Source organism: Oreochromis niloticus, linkage group LG12 (genome assembly GCF_001858045.2).
Source record: "Oreochromis niloticus isolate F11D_XX linkage group LG12, O_niloticus_UMD_NMBU, whole genome shotgun sequence".
Lineage (NCBI taxonomy): Eukaryota > Metazoa > Chordata > Actinopteri > Cichliformes > Cichlidae > Oreochromis > Oreochromis niloticus.
This window is the reverse complement of record NC_031977.2, coordinates 32,939,774-32,966,116: the sequence shown is the minus strand read 5'-3', so window position 1 is coordinate 32,966,116 and position 26,343 is coordinate 32,939,774. Positions and strand designations below refer to the sequence as shown.

General features: G+C 41.2%; 1 protein-coding gene across 2 annotated transcripts in view; it reads right to left on the bottom strand.

Annotated features, from left to right (window-relative positions):
- Window positions 1–26,343, bottom strand: part of LOC100691531 (spermatid perinuclear RNA-binding protein) — a 101,839-nt gene that overhangs the window by 36,913 nt on the left and 38,583 nt on the right. For both annotated transcript variants that reach the window (XM_025896991.1, XM_005451485.4), the window contains exons 2-5: window positions 24,268–24,386; window positions 11,094–11,323; window positions 9,585–9,750; window positions 5,387–5,531 (exon numbers count right to left, since the gene is read on the bottom strand). In XM_025896991.1, coding sequence (XP_025752776.1) covers window positions 5,387–5,531; window positions 9,585–9,750; window positions 11,094–11,323; window positions 24,268–24,270 — 544 coding nt within the window. In that variant the 5' untranslated portion in view covers window positions 24,271–24,386. The remainder of the gene's footprint in view (window positions 1–5,386; window positions 5,532–9,584; window positions 9,751–11,093; window positions 11,324–24,267; window positions 24,387–26,343) is intronic.

Sequence of the window (26,343 nt, the reverse complement as noted above, 5' to 3'; positions counted from 1 at the left end):
TCAGAGGTCGAAACCACATACAAATAAGGACAACCCCCACTAAATTCTCCCCGACATCATTAGCTTAGGGGAATTTCGATTAGTGACCAGGACATCAGATTAATTCAATTAACACAATTTTTCCAACATGAAATTATGGGATGTCACTCTGAGCCAATAATAACTGATCAACAGACAAAGGTCAGCCCCAGTAATTAAAGCAAAGGGAGCACAGATGTGGATGTGGGCTGCTGGGTAATGTAGTCATTTTGTCCTTTTGGTGTGTGTGCTCTATCAATAGACATGGACCAGAATTTCATGGTGACCCAGTGAGAAGTCCAGTTAACAGAGGAAGGGGTGGGAGAAGAAGGAGGGGGGTAGAGGAGCATGTCTGAGGCAGAGAGTGAGAGTGGGTTGGTTTGATTTGGTTGTTGGGGAAGCCCCTTGTACCCGGGGTTTCCTGCTGTTGGGTGTGGGGGATGCCTCGTCAGCAGCGGGGCCGCAGAGATGTGCCAATCCACGCAGCGAGGCGACCTGCGGAGCTACGGCAACAAAACCAAGAGTCAGTGAGCAGAGGCCAGCTACAGGAGGCACACGATAAAAACCAGGGAACCACTTAGACTGTCAGGGGTCAGTCACCAGAAAAAAGACCCTCAGAAACCCTGTAAGGTAGCACAGATAGGGTTGAGTTTGGCTGGCATTTTATTACTGATAAAAGCCTATTTTAACATGTGTAAAACAAAAAACCCAAGAAACAGCTAAAGTTAGAACTAAACTTGATTTCGATTTGATATCACCTTTACTTGGCAAAGAAAGAAGAAACACCTCATTGGTAACCTCATTATTTAAAAAGAGAGAATGAAATAAACAGTATGTGTCGAACATGTGTCCTGGGGCCATTCTCAGCCTGCCAAAGGGTTCTATTCAACCCACCAGATGGCTTTTTCAAAGCCTGAAAACTGCAGTTAAGTCATTAATTGCTCAGATTTTTCAATAAAATGCACTGGTACACATCAGTGGGAATGTATGGAGTGTTAAAGTAGACAATCTGTTTCAATCAAAGAATTTAAAAACCCTACTGTTTATTAATCAAACCTCTACAAGTGAAGGTTTAGCACGTTTGCACTGCATCTGTTTACATTTTTTAAACAAGTGACGCTTTCAGTGGTTTCACAACCTTCATATCAAATTAATTATTCATTTGTATTATGATCCATGTTCTACTGCTTATCAGGACTTGACTGTGACACTTAATCACAAACCCCGCCTTGGAAAGCGTCACCTCACCTCACCACACACATTCTCAACTTTTCTAGGCAACAACCATGAGAGCTGCATGTACGAATACAAATGCCCAGCACAGCTCATGTTTAACCTGCCTGCCAGCTCTCTATTTTAAAGTCTGTGTAAGTTCAGTTTGTGCTGAATAATGCTGCTAATATTTCAGTGAATTCACAGCTAGAAAGTGGGTGTCATGTCCTGCCAACTGTGTAAACTCTCCAGACCTGATTCTCATGAAACTGTCTGTGTGGAAACAGCCTTAATCAGATGTAATTCCAGGTTTGCAAAGTATTTGGAAACGTTAAACTCTATGGCTGTCCAAAATACCATTTTTATGCGTCGGATCCATCCATCTATTTTAACCATCCATCTATATTTTCTGCCTCTTATTGGCATCCAGATCACAAGCCCAGAGGCTCAGACTTTTCTCTCTCTCTGACTCTCCCTCCACCAGCTCTTCTTGAGGGTGGAGGTTAGCTCTACATGTAGTTAGATATACCCAAACCTCTACTCTGAGCTCTTTGTCCTCTCTCTAAAGCTGAGATTAGACCACCTTCAGCAGCTGGTATTTGTGAACATCATCTTTCAGTAACTAACCAAAGCTTGAGGCCACAGGTGAAGTAAGAACCAATGTTCTAAAATAAATACGGCCAAATTTAAAAGGAATTACACAGTTAGCGAATGTTTATTAACCTGCACAATGTAACGCAATATTTAAATCTCATGTTATATTGCAGACATTTAAACACTTATGCATGCTTTTCTGTCTACAGACAAAACTCAGATCTGGCATGCTTGTCTCAGGACTTCGTGAACTTGTTAAGTCTAAACTGACGCAGGGCTGATGATGCAAGAAGAGTCAAAAATGTGCCTCCACATTACAGTTTCCACTTTCTGAAGCTAAATAAAGTCCAGATAAAATTACATGTCTGCTGGGCACAGATACAAAGCTGCTCAGAGCCAGCTCATCATAAAATTAACTAGTCAATATCTATAGTCTGCACAGTAACATCTGAAACAAATGATGTTAAATGGAGCCATTTGGCCACAATCACCAGACGTACATTTGGAGGGAAAAAAAAGGAGCCAGTGCTTGATGGAAAGAATCAATTGCTGACTTTTTAGCACTGGGGTGGAAATATTCTGCTTTGGGTTTGTGTAACAGCTAGTAGCACAGAAACATTACAATGATGGCAGGAAGGATGGATTGCGCTAAATATCAATTGCATTCAGATGTCCTGCAGTCAGTCAAGAAAATGAAACTGAAAAGATTACTTCAGCAACAGCAGAAGCAGCCAAAGAAGACATCAAACGCCACTTTTAGCTACTATAAGAAACATAAGCTGGAGCGTTCAGAATTTCCCCTCACAGCCATTTGAGCTGAACATCTGCAGTGAGAACTTAAAGTAATCTGGAGAAAGAGGGGTTTAAAGTGAGAACAGAATAAAAAGACTATTACCTGAATATAAAAAGCATTTGCAAACTGCCATAGAGGGACTGCTGAGTACTAACTTAGTAGGATACCCAAATCTTTGCAATTTTCACAATTGCTGTTTATTTTTCTGCAGAGGAAACTTCCTCCTGGGTGGTCCAACTGCATACATGCATCCTCTCTCACATTCAAATAAAATGAGTAATTCTTACTTAAAATATGTAATTTTTCTCACATTTTTTTAAGATCTACTTGTTCCAAATTGTTGTTTGGATCCAAATTTTACTCTGCATGTAGCAAAAACAAATAAAACAAATAATCCTGCTGGTCGCTTAACAATCAACCGCTTCAATCCTCAGATTCATTCAGTAAACTGGCAAAGCACTCTTTGAATGTGTACAGATGCCAGGGAGGAGGTGCAGGAGTCCTCTGTTTTCACTGATGAACTTCCAAGTGAAGGCTGAAACCTTTTCACATCACATGGCATTGTGACATCATTCTTACAGTCTTAGAGGTGGGGCCAAGCTGCAACCTCTGGACCTGTCAAATGAAGCCAACTGTCAAGTCACACAGACTACATTTCCTCTAATGGCCAATTGAAGCTGCCTCCAAAAGTTATCCAAAGACTACCAGTTTAAATGGCCAGCGAAGTCAGAATTCAGTAACCTCTGGTCTTCTAAGGAGCTCAAAAAGAAAGCAACTGGACTTTAAGTTTCATGAAGACATTTCACCTCTCACCCAAGAGCCTCTGTGTGTATAGTTTCCCACTCCATAACAGCTGGTTTTATACCACATCTGTCTGGATTTCATGTCATTCAGCTGTCTATGAAGACATTTTGGAACAACCTGTTTAAGAAGCCTGTGCTTCAGTTGTGGTTACTGGAAGTTACATTATTACATTATTAGCTTGCTATATGACAATAATGTTGTAAAAAGACTGAAATTGTGGTCAAAACACTGACTGTAATAATGCTGATGGAGTAATGTCACTGTTTCTTTTATTTACTGTAGCTTTTATCTGTGGGTGAGAACTGAGCCATCCAGCCTCATATCTACTCACCCTCCCTGATATAAACCTGCTTTTGTGTCCGCACTTTCCACAAACCCACCCATCACTTACAGTAACACACATCCACTGACTACTTGAATTAATGAAACTACTGCCTTGCACACACCATTGTTGTCCTGTGTTGGTTTAAATGCATTTTGTTTCTCTTTTCGGCGAGCCTCTTGCTTGGATTCCTACTTGTCACAGCTCTGAAAAAGTAACTGGGAGACTCCAAACGCTGACTCCGAGATTATGCAATGAGCTGACTGACAGCAGACGGCCCAGTGCACAAAAACATTCAGAGTGATGCATTAGTGCTGCAGAGTGCTGTCTTTTTATGTAACAAACAAGCTTCAGCTGAGTTCCGACACCAGCTCACAGTGTTGCAGGTTACCTTTTTTGGACTTGACGGTTTGGATTTCAGCTGTTTAAACCAACCTTGGGGACAGGCTAAAAGATGTTCTTTATGTATTCAGTAGATTAACAGTGCTATATCTAAATATCCAACTATGTGAAAACATGCTAGGTCAACCAGAGACAACCAGAGACACACCTGCTAAAAAGAATCCTAATATCTCAGGATAATATCTCGTTAAATAGAAATTATTAAACCAAGCATGAAGAAAAGAGGTGTTTAAATGAAGTGTTTCTTCAGGGAGCTACTCTGTGGTTCACCCGAGTCTATTTAGAATATTTCATTTAAATTCTGCTAAAGTGTATGCAAACAGTATATTATGTCAGTGTGTTTCATTCACACTGAAATGAAACAAAAGAAACGCTGTCCTTGTGAGTCCTGACAGGATGCTGAAGCTGAAGGAAAACGGTTTTCCCTTCCTTGTTGCCCTGAGCTCGGCTGTGCTCTGCCTCTCTCCTGTTTGGCACAATCCATTTTTTCTACCTTTTTTGTGAAGGCTCAATCTTTCCCACTGTGAGTGAGAACCACTAAGGGACTCGCGCTTCTGTAATGGCAGCTCTTCAGTCCCAGCTCGCCTATCATTCATTTTTAATTTCCTTCCCATCTGTGGGGCGAGAACAAACAATGAAACCGCTGATGGCAAACGCCGGCGGCTCTTGAGCACGTTTCCCATCAAATTTGGTCACCTGAAATGAGATTTTATTTTATTTTTTTCCACAGCTGGTTGCACGGGATGAAATATCTGTTTGGTGACACATATTGGTTCGCTTGTACAGCCAAAATTGTTTAAAATATATCTATTCTGTTTAAAAGGAGGCTGACTCTTTTCTTATCAGAGTTGCAGGAATGCAGATGATACAAAAGGACACCAAAGACGGAAATCTCTTTTTTCGTCAATCCAAGCCAAACATTCTCAGTGGAAATCATCTCTCCTTGGCTATTTCCCCCACGCTTGACCCAGATCCATATCATCCATTCTCCTTTTTTTCTCCCCGTTTGCCTCTCAGCTTTCAGACCTCTTGCTGTATCATCCTCCACAGTTTTCCCCGGACTGCCTTTTAGTTTAAGCTCAGGTTTACCTTCACATCCCTCCCCTCTTCCTTCCCTTTCAGCCTTCTGTAGTCATAAAAAGGTCAGATAAAAACAGGTGAGGCATCCTGCCGAAACAGGAGGCACAGATGAAGGTGGGTGGAGGGAGGGGGTGGAAAGGGAATGGAGGAGGAGTCAATACCTTCTTCCGTGGCGCTCTGCTCGTCCCTCATGGCTAAAGAGGAGAGGGTGATCTTCAGCGTGAGATGGGGGTCTTTGGTGGTGCAGACCTGGATGGCTGCCTCGGGCACGCACGACCGCACCTCGTATTTGTCGTCGGTCATTGTCTGCAAAGCAGAACTGCACGATTAATTAAAAATCGAATCACAGTTGTAGCACTGACTCCTGCTGTTTGTAAAGAACAAGGCACCACTGCTCTGCTTATTTGGAGACTGTGTTACCACAAGCTCAGGGAACTAATGGTCAGATTGTATTGTTAAATTAAGAAAATAACATGTAAAATATGAACGGACATACTTATTTTTTACAGAGCTATTCATATTTTCTCTTGTTTTATGAGAAGTCTCAGCCATGTGAAGAAACTCAAAGCAGCAGCCACATGCTGGGTTTTAAAAAGCACTGAATTTGATGAAGTTGTTCATACATTTATGTTATTCCTAATCTGCTGAATGCAATAGCTCATTACCATTTTTGGAAAATCTCCAGTTGGGTTGCTGTTTTTTTTCCCCCCAATCCTTCATGTCACACAACTGTCTCAAGATCCCAGAGTTTGTCCTCTCAGGAGCTTTCGGCTTTCTGTTTTTCAGCTTGTAGTCTGAGCTCAATTACTGCTTGAGTAGGCTTTGGTCATGTGTAGGTAAAAAGAATAAGTGGACAGGAAAAGAGGTGATGCTCTAATGCTTTAATTTGATTTTGAAATCATCAGCTTTCTTTTTTCATTGGCTTCCTAAAAGAATCTCCGTCATGTTTTGGGATGTTTTTTTTAAAGTAATTTCCTCTATTATGTTACACTTCCTGGTCTATTTACACTGTCAGTTTGTGATTATCTTCTCCGCCCTTGTTAGTATCAGCTCTGCATAATTTGCCTACCTGTGTTCAATCAGTCACGTCAGTATATATAACTCACGACTTTCACCTTCCACTCGCCAGATGGTCTTGTTTTTTGGCTCAGGCTTTCTAGCTGGTTTCTGTTGTTCCTCTTGTTTTTCATTTTCCCTCGTGAATGACCTTTTGTTCCATTTCATGGAATATTTGTCTTGCTGTTTGCTTTCCTGTGTATGACCACTGTCTCCTTTACATTAAAGATTTAGAGTTTGACTTTTTCCCTACTCCTAGTTGGACGTGACAAGATAGTGGCTGTATTTTTATTCTAATGGAGTCCATCATTTACAAAGTGAGCATCACATTTTATTCAGAAGCAAATGTTTGAGACAGTAAACATTTTGAATAAACAGTCTATTTCCTGGTAGGAATTTGAACATTTACGTGAACTGTTGGGTTTACAGTGACTACAAACAAGAATAATATGTATGAATTATGAGCGAATTAATAAAATTACTGCGTTAAAAAGAGAAACTCAGAACGCCCCATCGGTGGGTGTCACATGACCTCTGTTGTATTGGTGGGATTAGTGTTTTTGTTAAGGCCCCAGGTCACTCCACTCCTCCCTGCTTGTGTAATTTAACTGTTTTTCATTCTGATTAGTCTGTGCAGACCTGTTCATTTTCCATGTCTTCCTCAGCTCCTGGCTCCTCCTGTGTCCCGCCTTCTGCCAGTTTGATTGGTCCAGCGAGCGGTCTGCCCCATTCCTCTTTGTTGTTTGGTGCTTGATTAAAATTACTTGATGCCTGCTATTTTTGTAAAGGAATTAATAGAAAGGTTTGCGTGCTGCAGGTTTTCTCCCAGCGAGGTTTCGGTTTCAGTAAGCTGCTCATGTTTCTCTCTTTTTGAGGCAGAAAGCTCGGTGAGGTACTAACAGTCACTAATTTTTCTACACACCACGCTGTTAAATATCAGTCAGGTCAGTGACCTAAGGATTTAATTTTTTTTCCTTTGGTAGCTTTTACACTTTTATTACAAGTCTCTGTTTCTTTGTGTTGAGTTGCAGCCAATCACATTGCACTCCTGCGTCTTTCCGTTATTGTGTGTGTGTGTGTGTGTGTGTGTGTGTGTGTGTGTGTGTGTGTGTGTGTGTTTGCTTTTATCTGTGGACTGAAACCTGCTCGGACGAGCTCACGAAACCTTCTGCCATCTGGTTAACGAATATTGCTCTCCCTTCACGTAGCAAAGTGGGGTTGTAACAGCTGTGAACATATATATCAGGAATTCACCTGTACTTGAATCATTATATTAAAACTAAATAATCCTGCTGACCTTATTATTGAACAGCCTCTGCTCATTTGCAGCCCTTCCTTCATTTAAATAATGGATTATCTTTTTTATAATTTATGGAAATGCATGTGAAAGATGACCTTTAGGCACTGAAAGAAATAATGGCAAAACACATCTCAACAATGAAACACTAAGCAGGCCCATCAAAGCTGCAAAAGGCACAAACAGTTGTGTTTACATGCAGCTTTTCATCTCGAGTTTACACGCCTGTTATTGCCAGCCGGTTCCCAGCATGCCAGACTATCCTGTTTTTACTTTTATTCCCCCCTTAAGATTGCTGTTACCTTCAGTGGCATGTTTTCAAGTGCTTTCTCTCTATCGCGTCTCTCTGAGAAATGACCCCATCCATCACCCCACTGCCTGTCAATCTCTCCCAGTTTGGCCCAGGAAATGAGAGCTTCAAATGGTTTCCTCCCTTGATGATAAAGCACGCACGGCAGCTTTGGCAGGTAATTAACTGAGATGAGGGGAACAGGAAGAAATTTAGGCTCTGTGGATGACACTGCTGCTTTGTTAGCGACTGCAGTTGCTTGGGGAAACACTGCGTAGGGAGGCGATCTTCTGATGAAATTATTTGTGCGACTCAGGAGTGCAGAGCTCAGAGCTGGGATGCTTAAACTCGCTGAGCTCTCAGAGTGTCGGGATGCATCATATTCAAGTGAAATGAACAAAAGCAGGGAAAGTCCCAGCGGTCAGAGGTGCAGGGGTGAGTTTACACTATAGAGTCTGGGCTTTGGTTGTCTAAAGGAAACCGAATGGCAGACATAAATCAAGTACAATCTCATCAGCAGCAGCAGCCACTTCCTTATATCATATCCACTTCAAATCATCTCCTCTGTACCCTCTCCTCTCCCACGGACTAAAAATAATCCTTTCACCTGATTTAAGAAAAAAGAAACACCGTCACCCAGACAGATGTCTATAAAAGTCTGTGCTCCATTCAGTCTGCAGCTCTCCTCCGTTGGTTTGTGCTTAAATTTATCTTTAGATGTGCTGCTAAAGCTCTGCATGAGTCTTAATTAGAGGTCTAAACAATGCTTACACGTATTTTTTCTTTGGATGGATTGGAATATCAATAACAGAACTCATTTTAAATATTAAAATTAATTAACCTAAGAACATGAAAATGATCTCATAAATTCAGTCTTTTATAAACAAGCCAAAGCAAGTGTGGTACACAACTGTAATCCTTCCTAGAACACAGTTTTGAAAGCCTATCTTTGTTACACATCACAGTAAAGAGAAGGTATTTGGATTCTGGATTGTATGAACTTTGAACTTTTATTTCTGCTTTTCTCCATTTACTGTCCATGGTTCATTAGAGTGCCTGCATCATTTTAAAAATCCAAATTAATATATTTTAAAACATTAAAATTTTTAATCAAGGCCTCAGTCACACCTGCCAAGAGACCAGTCACCACTGCATGTCAACCATTAGTCACTAGTGTACAGTGGAAAAATGTGTATCCCCTAACTGTGTGGCGAGTGGCTGCTGAGTGGTCGTAAAGAAAGTGAGTCACAAAAAACCTCCAGCTATTCCCTGGTTGCTAACATTTTACATGATGGCGGTCGGATAGACCAAAGCGAAAAACAGTGTCCAAGATTTCCAATTAATATGAAGCATTAATTGAAGCACTCACTCGGATGCACACAGATTTTATTTAACTGTCTATTAAGAAGTTGTTGTTTCTTTAATTACTTTGAACCTTTTTTAAGGGAAAGGGTTGATATTCATTGCAACTGATGCATTTTATGCACTATACATTACTGTCCCATTGAGCCACATGAGAGCTCCTCTACTGTTCATATCATCATCATCATCATCATTATGAGCACGTCTGTTCTCCAATGTCACCAAACAACCTCTGCGAGTGTTGTTCCACTGAAGCTTGGATCATAAACACGTTTTAAAGCCTCCCTCAGCTGCGTGGCTCATTTTAAATGCAGAGTGTTGAACACCGCAGTGGTGGAGGTGTGGCTGAGCGTACCTGGATCTGCAGGGGGAGGTTGGCGCTGATGGTGTAGAGCAGCAGTTTGGTGGGTTTCTCTCTGCACATTAGAACCAATTCCAGGTCCATGTCCCCTTTGATGAGCAGCCCTTTGGCTACCAGGCCGACACGCGTCACCCCACACAGCACCGATGTAGCATCCAGCCTGAGGGCAGATGGAAGGCAGCCAGCGTCAGATTATCCCACAGCCATGCAGAGAGTTTAGAGGTGATAACACACACACTGAAGCCAGAGAACGAGCCCTGAGCTGCTCAACAGGGTCTGATATTCCAAATGGATTAGCAACATTGAACAATGCTGAACAAGAATCTAGTGAACGATCTCTGCTGTCTGCAAAGGTAACGATCCTTTTTCTTTTGTTTTTTTTAAACAAATCTGAGCTAAAACAAATATTTCTCATGTATTTTTCCTCACTGGTTAGTTTTTTAGGCCAATAAATATTTAAAAATTGTTTAACTTAAATACAGAAAACATACACAAGAATTTTTGTTAATGGTTCCTTAAATATAAAAATAATAAATAATAGTAGGAAATGATACGTTTGATTAGTTTCAAGGCTAATAAAAATTAATTTAAAAAAATGCTTTATGTGTACTATATGTGGTATAAAGTATGCAATCAGAGTTTTGCACCTCTTTCCATAAAAAAATAAAAATGAAAGCATACCCATACTCAGTTTAAATTTGGCCTATTTTTATATTGTTGGGTGCTTGTTTTTTGTGTTTTTTTTTTTAATATGCAGGTCATTCCCACTTTTACTATATTTTTTTATGCCTGTGAAGCACATGGAAGCCAAACATTCCCATAGACTTCAGTACAACCAGAAGTATTTTTATAACCAGATGAGTCACCCCCTGCTGAACATTAAAGAGAATGCAGGCTTGACGGTGTATTTATATATTCAATCTGTGTATGTGCATGTCACTTGCAGAAGTCCTGCAGATCGTGAATGATATGCTGAGCAAAGGGGCAGGTAGCACGTGTACTTCACAAGGCTCCTTCAGGATCCCCTCCTCCCAAAGGAAAACAGTTCATGTGTGTACTAACGTGTGTCTGTACTGACCTGCACCATCACATGAAAAACAAAAGATTTTCTTTAACCGTCCTGGTTCCCTTTTATTTGTATAAAACCAGCTCTGCACTAAATCTTCATATAGGTGTTTTGCTGATATAGAAGCTCTGTGTGGATGTTTAGGCTACAAGCCAAATGCTGTATATTTATGACCGCTGTGCGTGTTTAATTGCCCAGTCATCACACCTCACTACCCGATGAAGATATACGACACAATTTTATAACGGGAGCGAGCTGTGCACAGGAAACAGCTGAAGGTAAAAACATTCTTTAAAAACTAGAACAAGACATAAATTTATGCCATGTTACGCTCTGAAAACTCGTTCTTATAAAACTGAGCTGAAGTAAAATACTGCACTAACATAAAAGTCATGGTCACGGCACAAACATTAAAGAGCACTCGCCGTGGGACGTACTTTTTCTCAGCAGCATCTTCCTCCACCGTGTCATCCCCAGCCTCGTTATTGGTGGATGTCTTCCCTGAGGATTTGCTGAGGTCATCCATCCAATCAGAGACTTTCTTGAGGGCTCCCTCCACGGTAGACACCAGCGTCTGGACAGCCTCCAGCTCCTCAGGGGCTGGATAGATGCTGGCGTGCTTGGCCATGACGTGGCGGTCATCGTTCGCAAATGATCGAAACGACCTCTGGAGAGAGAGAGAGAGCGAGAGAGAGAGAGAGAGAGAGATCATAATTTTTTACTCACTTTTCTTTCCAGCTGGTGCTTACATCAGGCATGAATCACACAGAGAGAGCAGGTGGAGGGTCATAGTGAGATTCAAAGACATGGAGACAGGAAATATGTTCACTGATGGACTCAAATCCGTGGACTTTACAACTTGTGGCCTTTGAGATGGTCTACTTGCTCTAACGTTATTAATCAGCATAAATATCACACCAGTGAGCACATAATGACCCAACAACTGAAAAGAGGCTGTAATGTTTTCTTTTTTTCAGTAGAAAAACTGTAGAAAATGTTTTAAAATGAAAAACAAGACTTAAAGATACAGTTTAAAATATTCTCAGTTATAAATAACAGCAAGAGTTTCCCATTAAAACAAAACCACAGAGCAGGAAAAAAAAATATTTTCATCACGGATAAAATTAGCCCCTAGCCAACAGAGAGACACCGATTTCCATAGGCAGTGTCGGAGAGTGATGAATTTTATCAAACTGGTCTTGATGTAGCTGAAAGCTACTGAGAGCCAAAACAGTGCACTGGGAAGTGAGCAGGCTAGTTGGGAAACTTAGTCGGTCGTTGTTATCTCACAAGAAAGATGAAACAAAAATTCTAAAAACTGCTACAATAATTTGCAGAATAATATTTGATTGCAATACATATGGCTGTCAGCTGACAGAGTGTGGAGTGCAGATTATGAGTTGTTGCCTCAAGTGCAGGAGTTTGAGTATCACAGCTTCTTCTGGAGGATGAGTACAGAAAGGGAACGACAGACGCATTAACGTGGATGTGAAAAGAGCCAGGCTCAAAGCAAAGCTGTCAATTTACTGGTTGATCTTTGTTCTGACCCTCCTCTATGGTCACAAGCTGTGGTTAGTGACTGAAAGAAGGCTACAATCGACAGAAAAGAGCTTCCTCCGTGGGCTCAGCTTAAGAGATGAGGTGAGAAGTTAATTCATTCAGCAGGGGTTTGAAGTAGAGGCACTACTCCTCCACATAGAAAGAGGCCAGTTGAAGTGGTTAGGGTACCTGCTTAAGCATATGATGCCTCTTGGATTCCTCCTAGATCAGGCATTTCAAGCATGTCCTACTGGGAACTCGTGAACCTGTGCAGGACATGCCGGAGAGATTAAGTCTCTCGTCTGGCGTAGAAACACCTCAGTGTCTTCCTACATATGCTTCACTCCTTAGCACCCTGTGGCAAGCTTGCTTCTGTTCACAATCATTTATTTATTTTGACTAAACTTCAAACAAACTGACTTCATTAAGATGACAACTTTCTTACTTTTGAAAGTTGAGTAAGTCTAATATTTTTAGACTAATCGATTTTAGGTAATTGCGATCGAAACATGATTTTTGCCATAATCAAGTAGCCACGCTGGACGTATACATGTAAAGCTCATGGATGGACAGTGTTGGGTAACATCACACACTTGTTTGTCACAAGTTACACATTACCCTTAACGACTAAACTAGTTGTTATTTACCTATGCAAGCTCTTCAGTTAGCAGGATGGTTAGATAGAAAGAATTATATGTGTGCAACATTCACTCAAACTCAAGTCATTTAGAATAAGAAGAACATGTGCATGAGGGTGGGAAAGCATGTTTATGTCTGTGTGTGCCTGTTTGTCTGTGTCTATATGTCAGGTCGGGTCTTAGACTCCACCTCCCTGGGTACTCCCAGGCCCTCCAAGTGTGGAGGCCTATCTCCCCTCACCACACTCCCTGCTGGTAACTGATGCCCTCAGGGGTTGGTGCATTGGTGGTTCTTGGTGTCCGGGGCTGGGCGCTCAGGTATGCACCAGCTCACTCCCGGTGGCTACTTGGCGGGGCCCGGTGCCTGTCGCTCGGTCAGGCCTCTTCCGGGGCAAAGGGGGCCCTCGGGCCTCCGGCCTCGGGGCCTGCAACTCGGTTCACTCTGGCACAGCTGGCTGCCGGCAGAGCCGGCGGGCACGCCGGTGCAGCCCCCTCTGACTTCTGCTCCGTGGCTACTGGGTGACCCCCTCGTCTGGGGATCTCCTCAGCCCTTCCCAGGAGGGTGGCACGGATGCCCCTCCGGTGGTCCTCCTTGGGCTCTCGCACTCTGGGGCCTCTGGATGTCTGGAGCCTGGATCTCCTCCATGCCTGCTTCATGCCCTGGGGGACGGGGCTATGGGCCTCCACACCCTCTAGCAGACCGTTACATGGGGAAACCTTTTGTATACAAGCGCGTTGATCCACACAGGTGTGCACACGGGTGTTCACTGTTCGTAGACATAAACTACACCTTTCTTAGCTGCTACTTCAAAGCACATTGTGCGCCGTCTGTCCTGCGTGCTGCACAACAACTTTCAATATTTAGTATTTACTGCTGTTCACACTCAGCTAGATTAACGTGATGGTGTTGTGTTTAGTATGTTGCTTTGTTTTTGTTTGGTTTTTTTTGCTTGTCTTCTCTTCTTTTTCTCTCAACAGGTGATCCAGGAGATTTTTTTTTCTTTCTCTTTGTCTTTATAAGTGTCCTTTCTCACTGTCCCTTTTTCCTTCTGTTTTTCTTTTCCTTCCTCTCTTTCTTTCTCCCTTTCCTATCCCCCCGTCATGTCTGTCCCATCTGTAACAACTGAAAATAAAATAAATAATAACAACAAAGTTTGATGAAATGGACCAATACGGCAATGCCATGATGATCCATTTGGCAAAATAAATCCATTTGGTATCCTTGTTGGTCTTCAGACAACAATTCTGACGGCTTAAGAACCAAATGGGACAGACAAAAAAAAAAAAAAAAATAAGAATAAGAAGAACAGTGAGGTGTACAATATTTAAGGACAATTATTGCAACAACAACTTCTTATTGCATGGAGGAAAAAGCAAAATGTGACCGTAAACAAAGGAAAAACAACAAAAACTAAATTAAGGGGGAAAAAGTCACTATTCAGATATTAATTAATACTAAACACTAGTGCTGGGCGATATGGAAAAAATATTTATCACGATATGAATTATTTTATATCACGATAACGATATATATCACGATATACCACCTGACCTGTGGTCATCTGGAAAGTATGCAGTCTTTAAACAGCGAGTGGAGAGGGTGCAGTCTTTGTTTTGAGTTACTGTAAAGCATGTCGCAAATCCGGGTGCATGTAAAGCAGCACCATGTTGCAAAACAACAAGAAAGAGTTTCTTTGTGAAAAATGTCATTTTTTTATACTTTATTTTCTCTTGCATAAAGTTAAGAGTATGTAAAGTGAGAAGACAACATTAATATATTTGCACAGGCTATTTAACCCTTTAAGACCTACCATAGAACCAAGTCCACCAGAGCTTATCTTAAAATTGATTTATTTTGAGTGTCTTCATAGTTTTATTTTTGAGATACACAAATTTTTATATACTACAGGAAAAATGAAAATAAATAAATGCAAATTTGCAAAAACACAGCATGTGCATCAAAATAAACGATTTACAGCAGTGTAATTTGACTTCTAAGCATCCCAGAAACGATACAGAAGAACATAAAGTCAAACATGACTTTTAAAAACACCAACATAGGCTTTGAAGCTTAAAAAACTACATTTTCCGCGAAAATGACATCACTTCCGGTTTCGGACATGTAATGGCGGACATGCGATAGTTCGCGCTGAGTTATATTCCAGCGTAGGAAGTGTTATGAACAGCTGATCGGATCGGCAAAACCTGTTTCTGGAATATTATGTTTTTGTTGCTGCAAGTCTGGAATATTATGTTTTTGTTGCTGGAAGTGCTTTTTATGCAATTTTTGCAAAGCTATGTGTGGAAGGAAACCGTGACCTAGGACAAGCTAATGGAATAAGATGTAAGTACAACTCCTACCGTTTCATATGCAAAAAAAACCATTATTGCGCTACCTTACGTGGTTACAGTTCTACAGGGATTTAAAAATAGTTAGGGAAAACGGAGTTTGCCTGCTCCAACCGGTTTTAAAGGGTTAATGATATATTTTATGTAATAATTTGTAAAATTCGGGTTAGAAACGATAGAAACGATAGAAGACAAATGGCACGATAGAAACTTTTCTATCGTCCACACGATATATATCGTCATATCGCCCAGCACTACTAAACACCTCTCCCGCTAATGCACAACTTCCCCGCAACACCTGCAGACAGGTAAGCACCGTGCCTTTTATGAGAAATTTTGTGAGGTCAGCAAAGCTCCCATTTTAACAGCACTCAGGTACTGAACAATTTTTATAAATGTTAACATGGTCGGTGCACTTTACTGTTAGTAATCACCTGTTTCAGGGGTCACAAGCTACTCCAAGTGCCAGTCCCAAGCTTGGATAAACAGGAAGATTGTGTCAAGAACGGCCATCCAGCATAAAACCTGTGCTAAATCAAAAATGCTATCTGTTAACTTATCATTAAGGTAGCAGCTAGCAGCTATGGCTAATAATAAAATAATATTTATGTGGGAGCTAGGCATCAAACATGATCAGTCCCACCTGTCTGTAACATTAACAGAACAGAATAACACAAATGTTTGTGTCTAGAAACTGTTACACTTCTCTTAAAAGCTCAAACTGAGGCTGTGAAAAGTCAAGCAGCAGCTGGACAAAAACAGTGTAGTCGACCTTAGCAGCTCTGGTCAGCAATGAAAATATGGAGCCAAGTCACCAGAAACACAGCACTGAAGGTGAAAGCTGTTTGACTGACAGCACAGTCAAACAGCCTAAAAATGTTTCCTTTTTTTTTTTCCTTTCTTAACTACCTACGCCTTAAAATTATGTTAATGTCTATATTTCTTTGCAGTACATCAGACAGATTAAAATTAGTGCCATCATTTATGTTAATGCCTCTTTATTTTTGTTTTATAATTTTTGCCCCTGTGATATCAAAAAATGTATCAAGTATTGAATACATTCCTGTGTATCTTCTAGTATTGGGTAATTAGCATCGTGACAACCCCAGTTAACATGTCGAAGCTCTACAAAAGCAACACGTTAACATGGCTCACAGGCTAAAAGCCTGTAGCTGACTGCATGCAGACCCTAACCAAGAAGCCAAAGCTTAATTGACGACAGCAGTGGTGAACCGTCCTGTAGGACTCTACATTTCTACACAACATCTGTTTGGTTACATCTGATTTTTTACTGACTTGGCTGTCAGCTTTTATTTAAACAGGCTACTAAAACCCTCCTTTTACGCTTATGTGGGTAGAGATTTAAACAGATATGTGGAGATATGAAAAGTTTAGTGCTATATATTACTTCAAAAATATAACAAATGACTTTCTTTACAGGGAAAAGTAAGGAGTAATAACCACTGAATAACAGGAATCTTTTACAGGCTTCTACAGGCTCTGTCATGACAGTTGAGTTAGTGGAGCAACAATCTGCTCACCAACAGCAACCCTGGAAATTGAGGTTCTCTTAATTCACTCCTCTACCAGTGATGAGTAAAATTATTCAGTGCTGATGATGTGGATCATCACCAGGCTGTCAGCAGAGTGATGATTCAAACTATGAATGTGTTCTGTGTGTTCATTACTCGTTGTGTTCATTGTCCATTGCTTTTAAAGCCATAAATAGAGCATTTAATGAGCAAACTAACTGTTGATGTGGTTTACAGTAGATAAAATGCAGGACAGGTCCACCCACACAGTTTTATTTACTCATTTACAACCTGCTTCCCAAACAAGTAAAACAAAATGATCAGGACTATATAACACAACATGATGGTCACCGCAGACACAGCAGCCCCAACCATCTGCTGTTCGATCCTTTTGTTTACATGGGGCAGCCAATGAGAGCAATGTTGAGGGGGGCGGGGCTAAAACACAAATTTCTTCCAGACCAAAGGTGAACTGAGGGTAGAAACCAAGTCTGCACCGATTTAGTGCAAATGTGTAACAAAAAAAAAGTGTAAAAAAACCAATGACATTGTGATTTACATTATGTTTCTGTGTATATCAATATTTATCTTACAAACATTACAGACATTGTTACAATGCCACCATTAATATTATATCATGAATAATTGCGTATGTAGGAAGGGTCTCCCCAGAAACCTGGAGGCTTTTAAAGCAGCAGAATATTCTCTCTCTCTCTCTTTTTATGGCAATTTTTTATGGCCATGTCACTAAAGTGCCAAATTTGATCAATGATTATAACAGATTTCACATATGCCGATATTCAGCAGCCAAGTTTTAAAGGTCATCAATGCCAAAATACCAGAAAACTGGTTTAATGGTTGAAATTTGGATCATCATTATCATCATCATCGTTACTCATCAAAGCACTGCCAACTCCTTTTAATTACAGAGAAAGCAGGCTGAAGCTGAAGCCGCTGCTGGAGGAAGCAGACTCGATCCAAAGCCAAATCGATTTCTTTGAACTTGAACACACCGTTTCTACTTCGATTCCCGGTGCTTCTCCTGTTGCTGCTGCAAATGCTTGTTTCTGGTGTCAGAAAGATTCCTCACAGTCAGCATGATGACAGCATTACACCTGAAGCAACCTGCGCTGCTGCCAATCTGTGCGTGGCCTAGATTCAGCTGCTGTTATTTAACATTAACATTTATGGCATGTGCTTAGGGATGGAGCCCATCTCTCTGAGGGGTAGATGAAAAAGGGCTGATGTGCAAAGCGTATCAGCGCTTGCTTTTACAAGCCTGAGTACGCCGGCCGAACATCACGGCAGGCTTTCAGTCCAAGGTCAAACTGCTACCTCTCTCAATCATCCCTTCCTCTTCTACTCCAATCCTCCCCTCTCTCCTCTCCTCCTGTTCTCCCTGCCTGCAGCGTGTAAGCACCCCTCATTACGGTGAGTTATTTATGACGGTGCTTTAATAATTCATGGCCATGAATCTCGAGGGCTTGTGGTGGAGTTGCGGGGGTCATTCATCATGACCTAGCTAATCTCTCGCTGAACTGCCACGGGGCATTCGTGGCTGTGTAGCGGCAAGTGTGGGCAGCGTCGACAACCATAACACACAAACATTAACAAGATCTACATGAAAGATTAAGAGTTTCATGGCATCAGCGCCGATTTGGATCACAGCCTGGCTTCATATCGGGCTGTTTCCTTTTGTTTGTGGCCCACGAGTCAGCTGGGAGTTCAACCTCGCGCTGCAATTAGAAGATAATCAAATCTACTGCTTTTATTAATTGCATTGCAAGGTTTTTCGGAGGATGTCTTGTACTTAAACCTAACACACAAATCAGAAGTAATTCGTTTAACATTTTGTTTTCACTGTGGAATCACTCAGGAGGATGATACCTGACACAAACAGGTTTTCACAGAGTAAAACCAGCCGGGTTTACTGTGAAGCCAGCAGACATATACAGATATGGATCCAGAAGTCTTTCTTCATTGATAAAAAGATGTACATAAACGCTCTCTCAGGACATCTTAGCTGCATGCTTAAACCAAGCGGCAAGCCACTGCAATAGTTCACTTGCGTCTGGCTTCGAAAGTGAGTTAAACCTGAACTTTGTGGCATCACAGTCAGATCCACTCGCTCATCACATCCAGTTTTAAAATGCCAAGGTCAATGGGACTTCTGTACACTTCAGAAACCAATGAATGACTTAACCAGATGTTGAATTTAATAAGAACAGAAATAAAAATTCCTTACATCCAGCCTTTAAGAACTCACTCTATAGCCATGTCAATTATTTAATTTTAGTGGCCAAAGTCAAAGAGCAGTATATTCATTTTTTATTTTTTGAATATAGATTTAGTTTAGTAATTGAATATAGAGGCTCACTTATGGAAAAAAAAGACACATGATGGAAACTTTTAGTGATTCTGCTCAAGTCTACAAATACTTATTTCGGTCCACCCCGCTGGCTCGGGTCTGCAGATATCTCCCCTCTAAGATATGCGAGAAATTCCTACTATGAATCAGACCTCAGGTGTCCGCACTCATTCATGACAGTCTGCAAATGTCCTCTAAATACAGAAAACAAGTAATCAAACCATCAACAATCAAACCTGTCATCCATCTTTGACCATCACATAGGAAAATATACATTTATATTTGTTTTTAAAATCCGTAGGGTAAAGACACTTTTTTAACAGTTAGCATTCATGAAATTTATAGAGAGGAGACAATGTTAATATAGCTTTAGGCATTATTGCAGTTATTCTGTTTTGCTCAGCAGACTGCCTGACATGAGTTCCACTAATTTTAGTCCATTTTAGAGCAGGAAAGGAGGCCAGTGTGTTTTAACATGGCAAAATTAAAAAATAATGAAAAAAACCCCAACAAAACATAAACAAGCTTCCAATCCTTTAGCCCAGCAAGTCCAATGTCTACAATTAATTATATTGTCTGACACATAAACAAGCCACTAACCTGCCAGTACTCTCCAGACTACATTATTTCTGGTGAGTACACAAACAGAAACAAAAATGCAGTAGATAATGTTTTCTGTTTGGTTAAAAACAAAACTTAGGAAGTAAGGTGAGCACAACATGTTACAGGCTGACACATACAGGATGATACTTTCTGCTAATAATAAAAGGTGGGGGTTGTCTGAGGGTAAAGACTGTTTTCACTCCATTCTTAGTGAGTCCTTCAGCACCAAGAATGATTGACTTGCACCATTCAACCATTCAAAACAGTTTTGTTTGGAGCTCAAAAGGACCGAGTGCAAACTGTGACTTTAAGAGAAAGTGATTCAGAGGTTTAAAAGCCTGACAGGTGAGAGTGTAAGACTTGGACTGCATTACCGTGTTTAATGCTTCACTCTTATCAGAAAAATACTTGAAGACTCTACTCCTTGGATTATGTTTACCTCAGAATCTTTACCATCAGGATGAGTGTGAAAACATTACTTAACTAAATGACTGTTATCAGTCGTTATCAGACGCAGGTGGCCTCTTCTGCCTAAAGTGTTGTATACTCTAATGCAAATGTGGATATTTTCTTCTCCTGCTGTTTCTCTAGTCAGAAAGAAAACAACAAAAATCTGCATTTGAAGGCTGGAGGTGTGGCGGTGCCTGGATCCATCATTCGATTGCCATTTAACAACATTTCCTTCACAAATTCTGTTCGGTTCATGGACTAGACTTACCAGCTACCTCATTAGGTGTACTTGATAAACTGTTTGTAAAATATCTAATCAACCCAATCATATGGTGGTAAAAATCAGTGAATTTACCACATAGACATGGTCATGGTCATGTGCTGAATTTCAAAATTAGCGTCAGAATGAGGAAGAAAGGCAGTTTAAGTGTCTTTGAACGTGACGTGTTTGTTAGTGCCAGATGACTGCTTTCAACCAAAGCAAGCAGAAGAGCATCTCTGAAACCACAACATGTAAAACTTTGGAGCAGATGCGGTGCAACAGCAGAAGACCACTCCATGTACCAGGAAACAGACTACAATTGAGACTACTATTGTCCAATTTTGGTGATGAGCTCATCACCACAATAGGACAACAGATCACACAGTCACCAGATCTCAACCCAACAGAGCACCTGTGGGATGTGCTGGAACAGGAGATTCGTATCATGTATGTGCAGCTGAAAAATCTGCAGCAACTGTGTGATGCTGTCATGTCAACATGCACCAAAATTCATGACAAATGCTTCTTGAACCTATGCCATAAAAGTTTAAGGCAATTCTGAAAGTAAAATGAGGTCCAACCTGGTATTAGTCAAGTGTACCCAATATTAGGGCTGCACAATTAATCGTTAGGAAATCGCGATCTCAATTCATACTTATGTGCGATCTCATTTCCAAATGACAACGATTTAAAAAAAAAAAAAAAAAAAAAGATGACGATTGTACCGCATTTTGATCCGGGACATAATCTGCATGAAAACAAGCGCTCACTCTTCCTGCTCAACAAATGACAAGGGCGGAGCCTTATACCATGTAATACCGAAGCCAGCTGGCAGGGAAAAAACAACGGAGAGCACCTGAGAGATGACGAAGCTGTAAAGGCCAAGAAAGTGACAGGAGAAAATCCATCCCGGTCAACCACCCAAACATCAATAACGGGAACCTTATACAGCGTTTCCCCATACCCGTCGAACTCCCGCAGGCACAAAGAAATTACGGAGGCTATCACTTATCACCTGGCAAAAGATATGGCTCCCATCAACACTGTGCAAAACGAGGGATTTAGGAAAATGATCAACACCCTAGACCAGGCATGTCCAAAGTCCGGCCCGCGGGTCCAGTTTTAATTGGCCCGCAAGTAATTTTATAAATTGAATAGAATATGGCCCGCACTCCAACTTTTGCTTGAGTGTATTGCACTTCTTAGTTTTAACACCAGGGGGAGCTGCTGTTGATCAAGGCAGTTGCTCCACCAAAAAGGACAATCACAGAAGAAATTTACTCTCAAGTTACTAAACATGGCAGAACCAAAGAAGCGAAAGATAAAAAGTGAATGCAGAAAATTTCAGACAAGGTGGGAGAGTGAATATTTCTTCAAAGAATTCATGGGGAAGTGTATCTGTTTGATCTGCGCTGAAACTGTGGCAGTTATGAAAGAGTATAATTTACGACGTCATTATGAAACCAAACATCAGGCCTATGCATCCTACACTGGTGCTGAGCAAGAGCAGAAATTAAAGCAAATGCTAGCTCTCCTGCGGGGTCAGCAACAGTATTTTTTTTTCGTGCTCAAATTGTCCAGGAAAGGGCTCCAATAGCAGCTATGAGGTCGCCCAACTCATCGCAAGACACGGCAAGCCTTTTTCAGATGGAGACCTCATAAAACACTGCCTCGTTAAAGTCACCGAAATAATGCGCCCGGAAAAAGTGCAGGACTTCAACAACGTCAGACTCGTCAGCCAACATTAAACTGCAACTGTGTGATAAAGCTGTGCTTTTGATTTTTACTCCATCGCATGTGATGAGAGCACCGATGCCACAGACGCCGCACAGCTGCTAATTTCTTTGCGGGGAGTGGACGAGAGCACGAGCACTTTAGGTGAGTAAAAATATCTTCCACAGTACCCGTGTGTTAATGTGCAGGTACACATGCTTCAAATATCAATAATGCGCATCAATTCTGTCACTACCCTGCTTTTGCGCACCGCTTTCTTATATGCGTTTTTCTTGTTAACACACAGAGTAAACACCGCTGTGCACAGCGCACGCACACGCAAGTCAGCTGATCTCATCTGATGCAGATTTGCTCCTTGGTCAAGTGACATTTGTCCTGATTTTTGCCACGATCAGCACCGCAGCTGGATGGCCCGATTTACATACCCAGCGCAGCTGATACTCACCAGAATAATTGACTAAAATTATATGCACTCCTGTTATTAAGTCCAGTTCAGTCTGTTAATGTTGATAACCGTTTCAAACGAACGTTAATAGGTGTGTTGCTAAGCCTAATAACTTAAATAACAAACTTGAAATGTACCCGTCCCATTTTCCCCTTTATTGTTTTTTCTCTGTGCTGTAAATATTCCCTCTAAGAAGAAATCTGAGGCTGCTGTTCTGAGAATGAGCTACCAAAGCTTTTTCTGAATAAATCAATAAAGATCCATTTATGGAAAACTGTGATGAAGGCAGTTTTGTCTTTAATTATATTCAACAATATAACACATTTGACCACTTTTAAATGATTTTTAATACAGTAAAGTTAAGGTTATATACCTAATTTCTAGTAAGTGGCCCAGCCCCTCCTATATTTTTATGTATGTGGCCCTCAGCGAAAAAAGTTTGGACACCCCTGCCCTAGACAAACGCTACACAGTGCCGTCCCGCAACTATTTTTCAAATGTTGCACTACCTGCTCTATACACGCAGTGTCGAGCAACGGTGGAGACGGAATTACAAGCAGTACAACATTTTGCGGCAACGACAAAATGTGAGACATTTATTGTTTTTAATGTTCATTTATTGTTTTTATGTTCAGTCTCAACTGTTACGAAGTTGATGTGCAGTTAATAAGTGCAATAAATATTTATACTGGAAAAGAAAATCGTGAGAGAATCGTGATCTCAATTCTAAGCAAAAAAATCGTGATTCTCATTTTATGCAAAATCGTGCAGCCCTACCCAATATGCAGTGATGCATATACAAAAGATAAGCAAAGATTATCTTGTTGTCATTTATTAAGTACAAGAGTGCGTTGTGAAAGCCCAGCATTAACGTTTAGATGTTTTGCAAAGTTATCAGCCAAAGCTAGCAATCTTTTCTTTTTAGAAAGTCCCATACTTATACTGCACAGTACAACACACAGACACAGAGGCCTGTGTGCCAATTATTGCCAATTGACAGACTAAATAAACTAAAGTTTATCATTGTAACCTGGGAATCAGTAGGGATTTACTTCCCTTTGAAACCAGCCTCAAGTGGCCACTAGAGGAACTGCAGTTGTTGGCAATTAGCTCTAGGGTGAGGAAATAAAAAATAAATCACAGTCTGGGTTAAAACCCAGCCTGTTACACTTTGTCACAACATTTATCACAGCATTTACCATCAGAGCTTTTACATGCACTTCTTCACACAACCACTAGATGTCTACATAATCTGGTTTTCTCCGCTGGTCAGTGGTTACAATGAATGGTAAGAGTCTATGGAGCCTGCTCAAAGGGAGAGAAGATGCCCGCTGGGGATGTGTATGTGACTGATAACCATTAATAACAGCTATGATTGGGGTGATAAGATCCAGATCACAGGGCATCATCCAATCAGCTTTTTCTCAAAAATAGGACTTGGAAAAGTAGAGTTACTCTTTTTATCAAGTTGTCAAGCTATACTGGAGAATTCTAGCATTTTAATTTTATTTTCAATGTATTTTTCCTCTTCCTGAAAGAGGTACACATGATCAGTCATCGAGCTGACTGATCATGTACCTGATCAGTGTTCACACTACAGGTGAATATGGGTATATAACAGCTGGAAACACACTATTGATAGCTAAACACACACAAAATATGCAAACACCAGACATAATCAGGAGACTCACCATGTCCAGGCTTTTGGAGAGGTCGTGGGAGGGGTTTAGGCGAGGACCAGAGTCCCGTCACTCGGCCTCTTCATGCAGTCGAACACCTCTCGACTGTCGGCTCCTCGGTCAGAGTCTCACTGCGGAGACAAAATATAAAGATTAACTCCCTCCATTAACCTTTGTTACACCCACACACTCAGAGTTTATTCATTTGTTGGATTGCTGGTATTGCTTTAATCTTTGTATTTGTACAGTTTGTTGCTTATAATGTGGGTGATCCAGGATTTAGAGCTTATTCTAAGCTGCTCTGAATAAACATCAGCTACATGCTATAAATGTGAAGCTGCATTATCAAGACTTAAACAATAATCCCAAATGTCACATTTTTGGACATTGTGCTCCATGTTGCACATCTATTAATCACAAATCTTCCATCCTCGTACAACTATAGTGGACTTAAAACAGAAGGTATGAAAACTGAGAAAACTTTCAGAAAAGCATCAGAGTAAAGCAAAGATTGGAGTGGAACCACACTTTCCACAAATCCACCACATCTTTTAGTTTTCATGTGAGGGCGGGATGTAAATCTGACGAGGCCGACATCAATCTGCTGTTAAAACAGACTCCACTCTCCTTGTTTCACAATTTCTAAAAAAAATAAATAAAAAATGGTAATAACACAGGGCATGAACCACCATCTCCTGAGTTAAAGTCCTGTTTACAGTTATGTGTCAGTAATTTTAAACTCCATCTCTCTCGTTTGTGTCTCTTTTGTCCCACCTTCCTCTGCTCTCTTCTCTTGGCAGATGCCTGCCCTTTCCTGAGCCGGGTTTTGTCAGAGGATTTTTTCCGGTTAAAAGGACGTTTTTCCTTCCTACTGTTACCAGGTGCCTACTCACGGGTGGATCGTTCGATTGTTGGAGTTTTCTCTCTAATAATTTAGGGCTTTAACCTTACAAAATAAAGTGCCTTGAGGTGACTGTTTGTGATTTTAAATAAAATGAAACTGAATGAAACTCAATTGAAAGCTAACCATCATTCACCACCTAATTTTTGTAACCTTTCTCACAAACCGGCCCCAGACTGTAAGACTCGGCCCTCATCTCTCCTCCACTCGCACACTGAGCACCGGCTCCCCACAGGGCTGTGTGCTGAGCCCCCTCCTGTATTCTCTCTACACCCACGACTGCAGTCCGACCCACAACAACACTCTCATCATCAAGTTTGCTGATGACACCACAGTAGTCGGACTCATCTCAAAGGGAGACGAGGCAGACTACAGAGAGGAAGTCCTGAAGCTGGCAGCCTGGTGTTCAGAAAACAACCTGGCACTGAACACTAAGAAAACCAAAGAGCTCATTGTTGACTTCAGGAGACACAGCACTGACTTAGCCCCCCTTTACATCAACGGGGAGTGTGTGGAGAGGGTCCACACCTTCCGGTTCCTTGGTGTCCTCATCTCTGCTGACATCTCCTGGACAGACAACATCTCAGCGGTCGTCAAGAAGGCCCAACAGCGGCTGCACTTCCTGAGAGTCCTCAGGAAGTACAAGCTGAACTCCAACCTGCTGCTGACCTTCTACCGCTCGTCCATTGAGAGCCTGCTAACCTACTGCATCACGGTATGGTACGGCAGCTGCACCAAGGCGGTGCAGCTGCCTGATGGACATTTATTCCTCCTGCTGCCTCAGCAGAGCAGCAAACATTATCAAGGACAGCTCCCACCCTGGTTTCAACATGTTCAGCCTGCTTCCCTCAGGGAAGCGCTGCAGGTGCATCAGCACAAAAACCCACAGACTCAAAAACAGTTTCTTCCCCAAAGCCATAACCACCCTGAACTCACACATGCACCGATAACACAGCCCCCCACTTCCCACTTCCTCTATGGACCACCACTGTGCAATACCAATTCTATGTGCAATAACCCAACTGTATATACACAACACTATTTATTACATATTACTTTTTTTTTTTTTAAACCGGCTTGTATATTTGTACATTTTGCCATATATATATGTACATACATATATATATATATATGTACACATATATATATATATATATATGTACACATATATATATATATATATATAT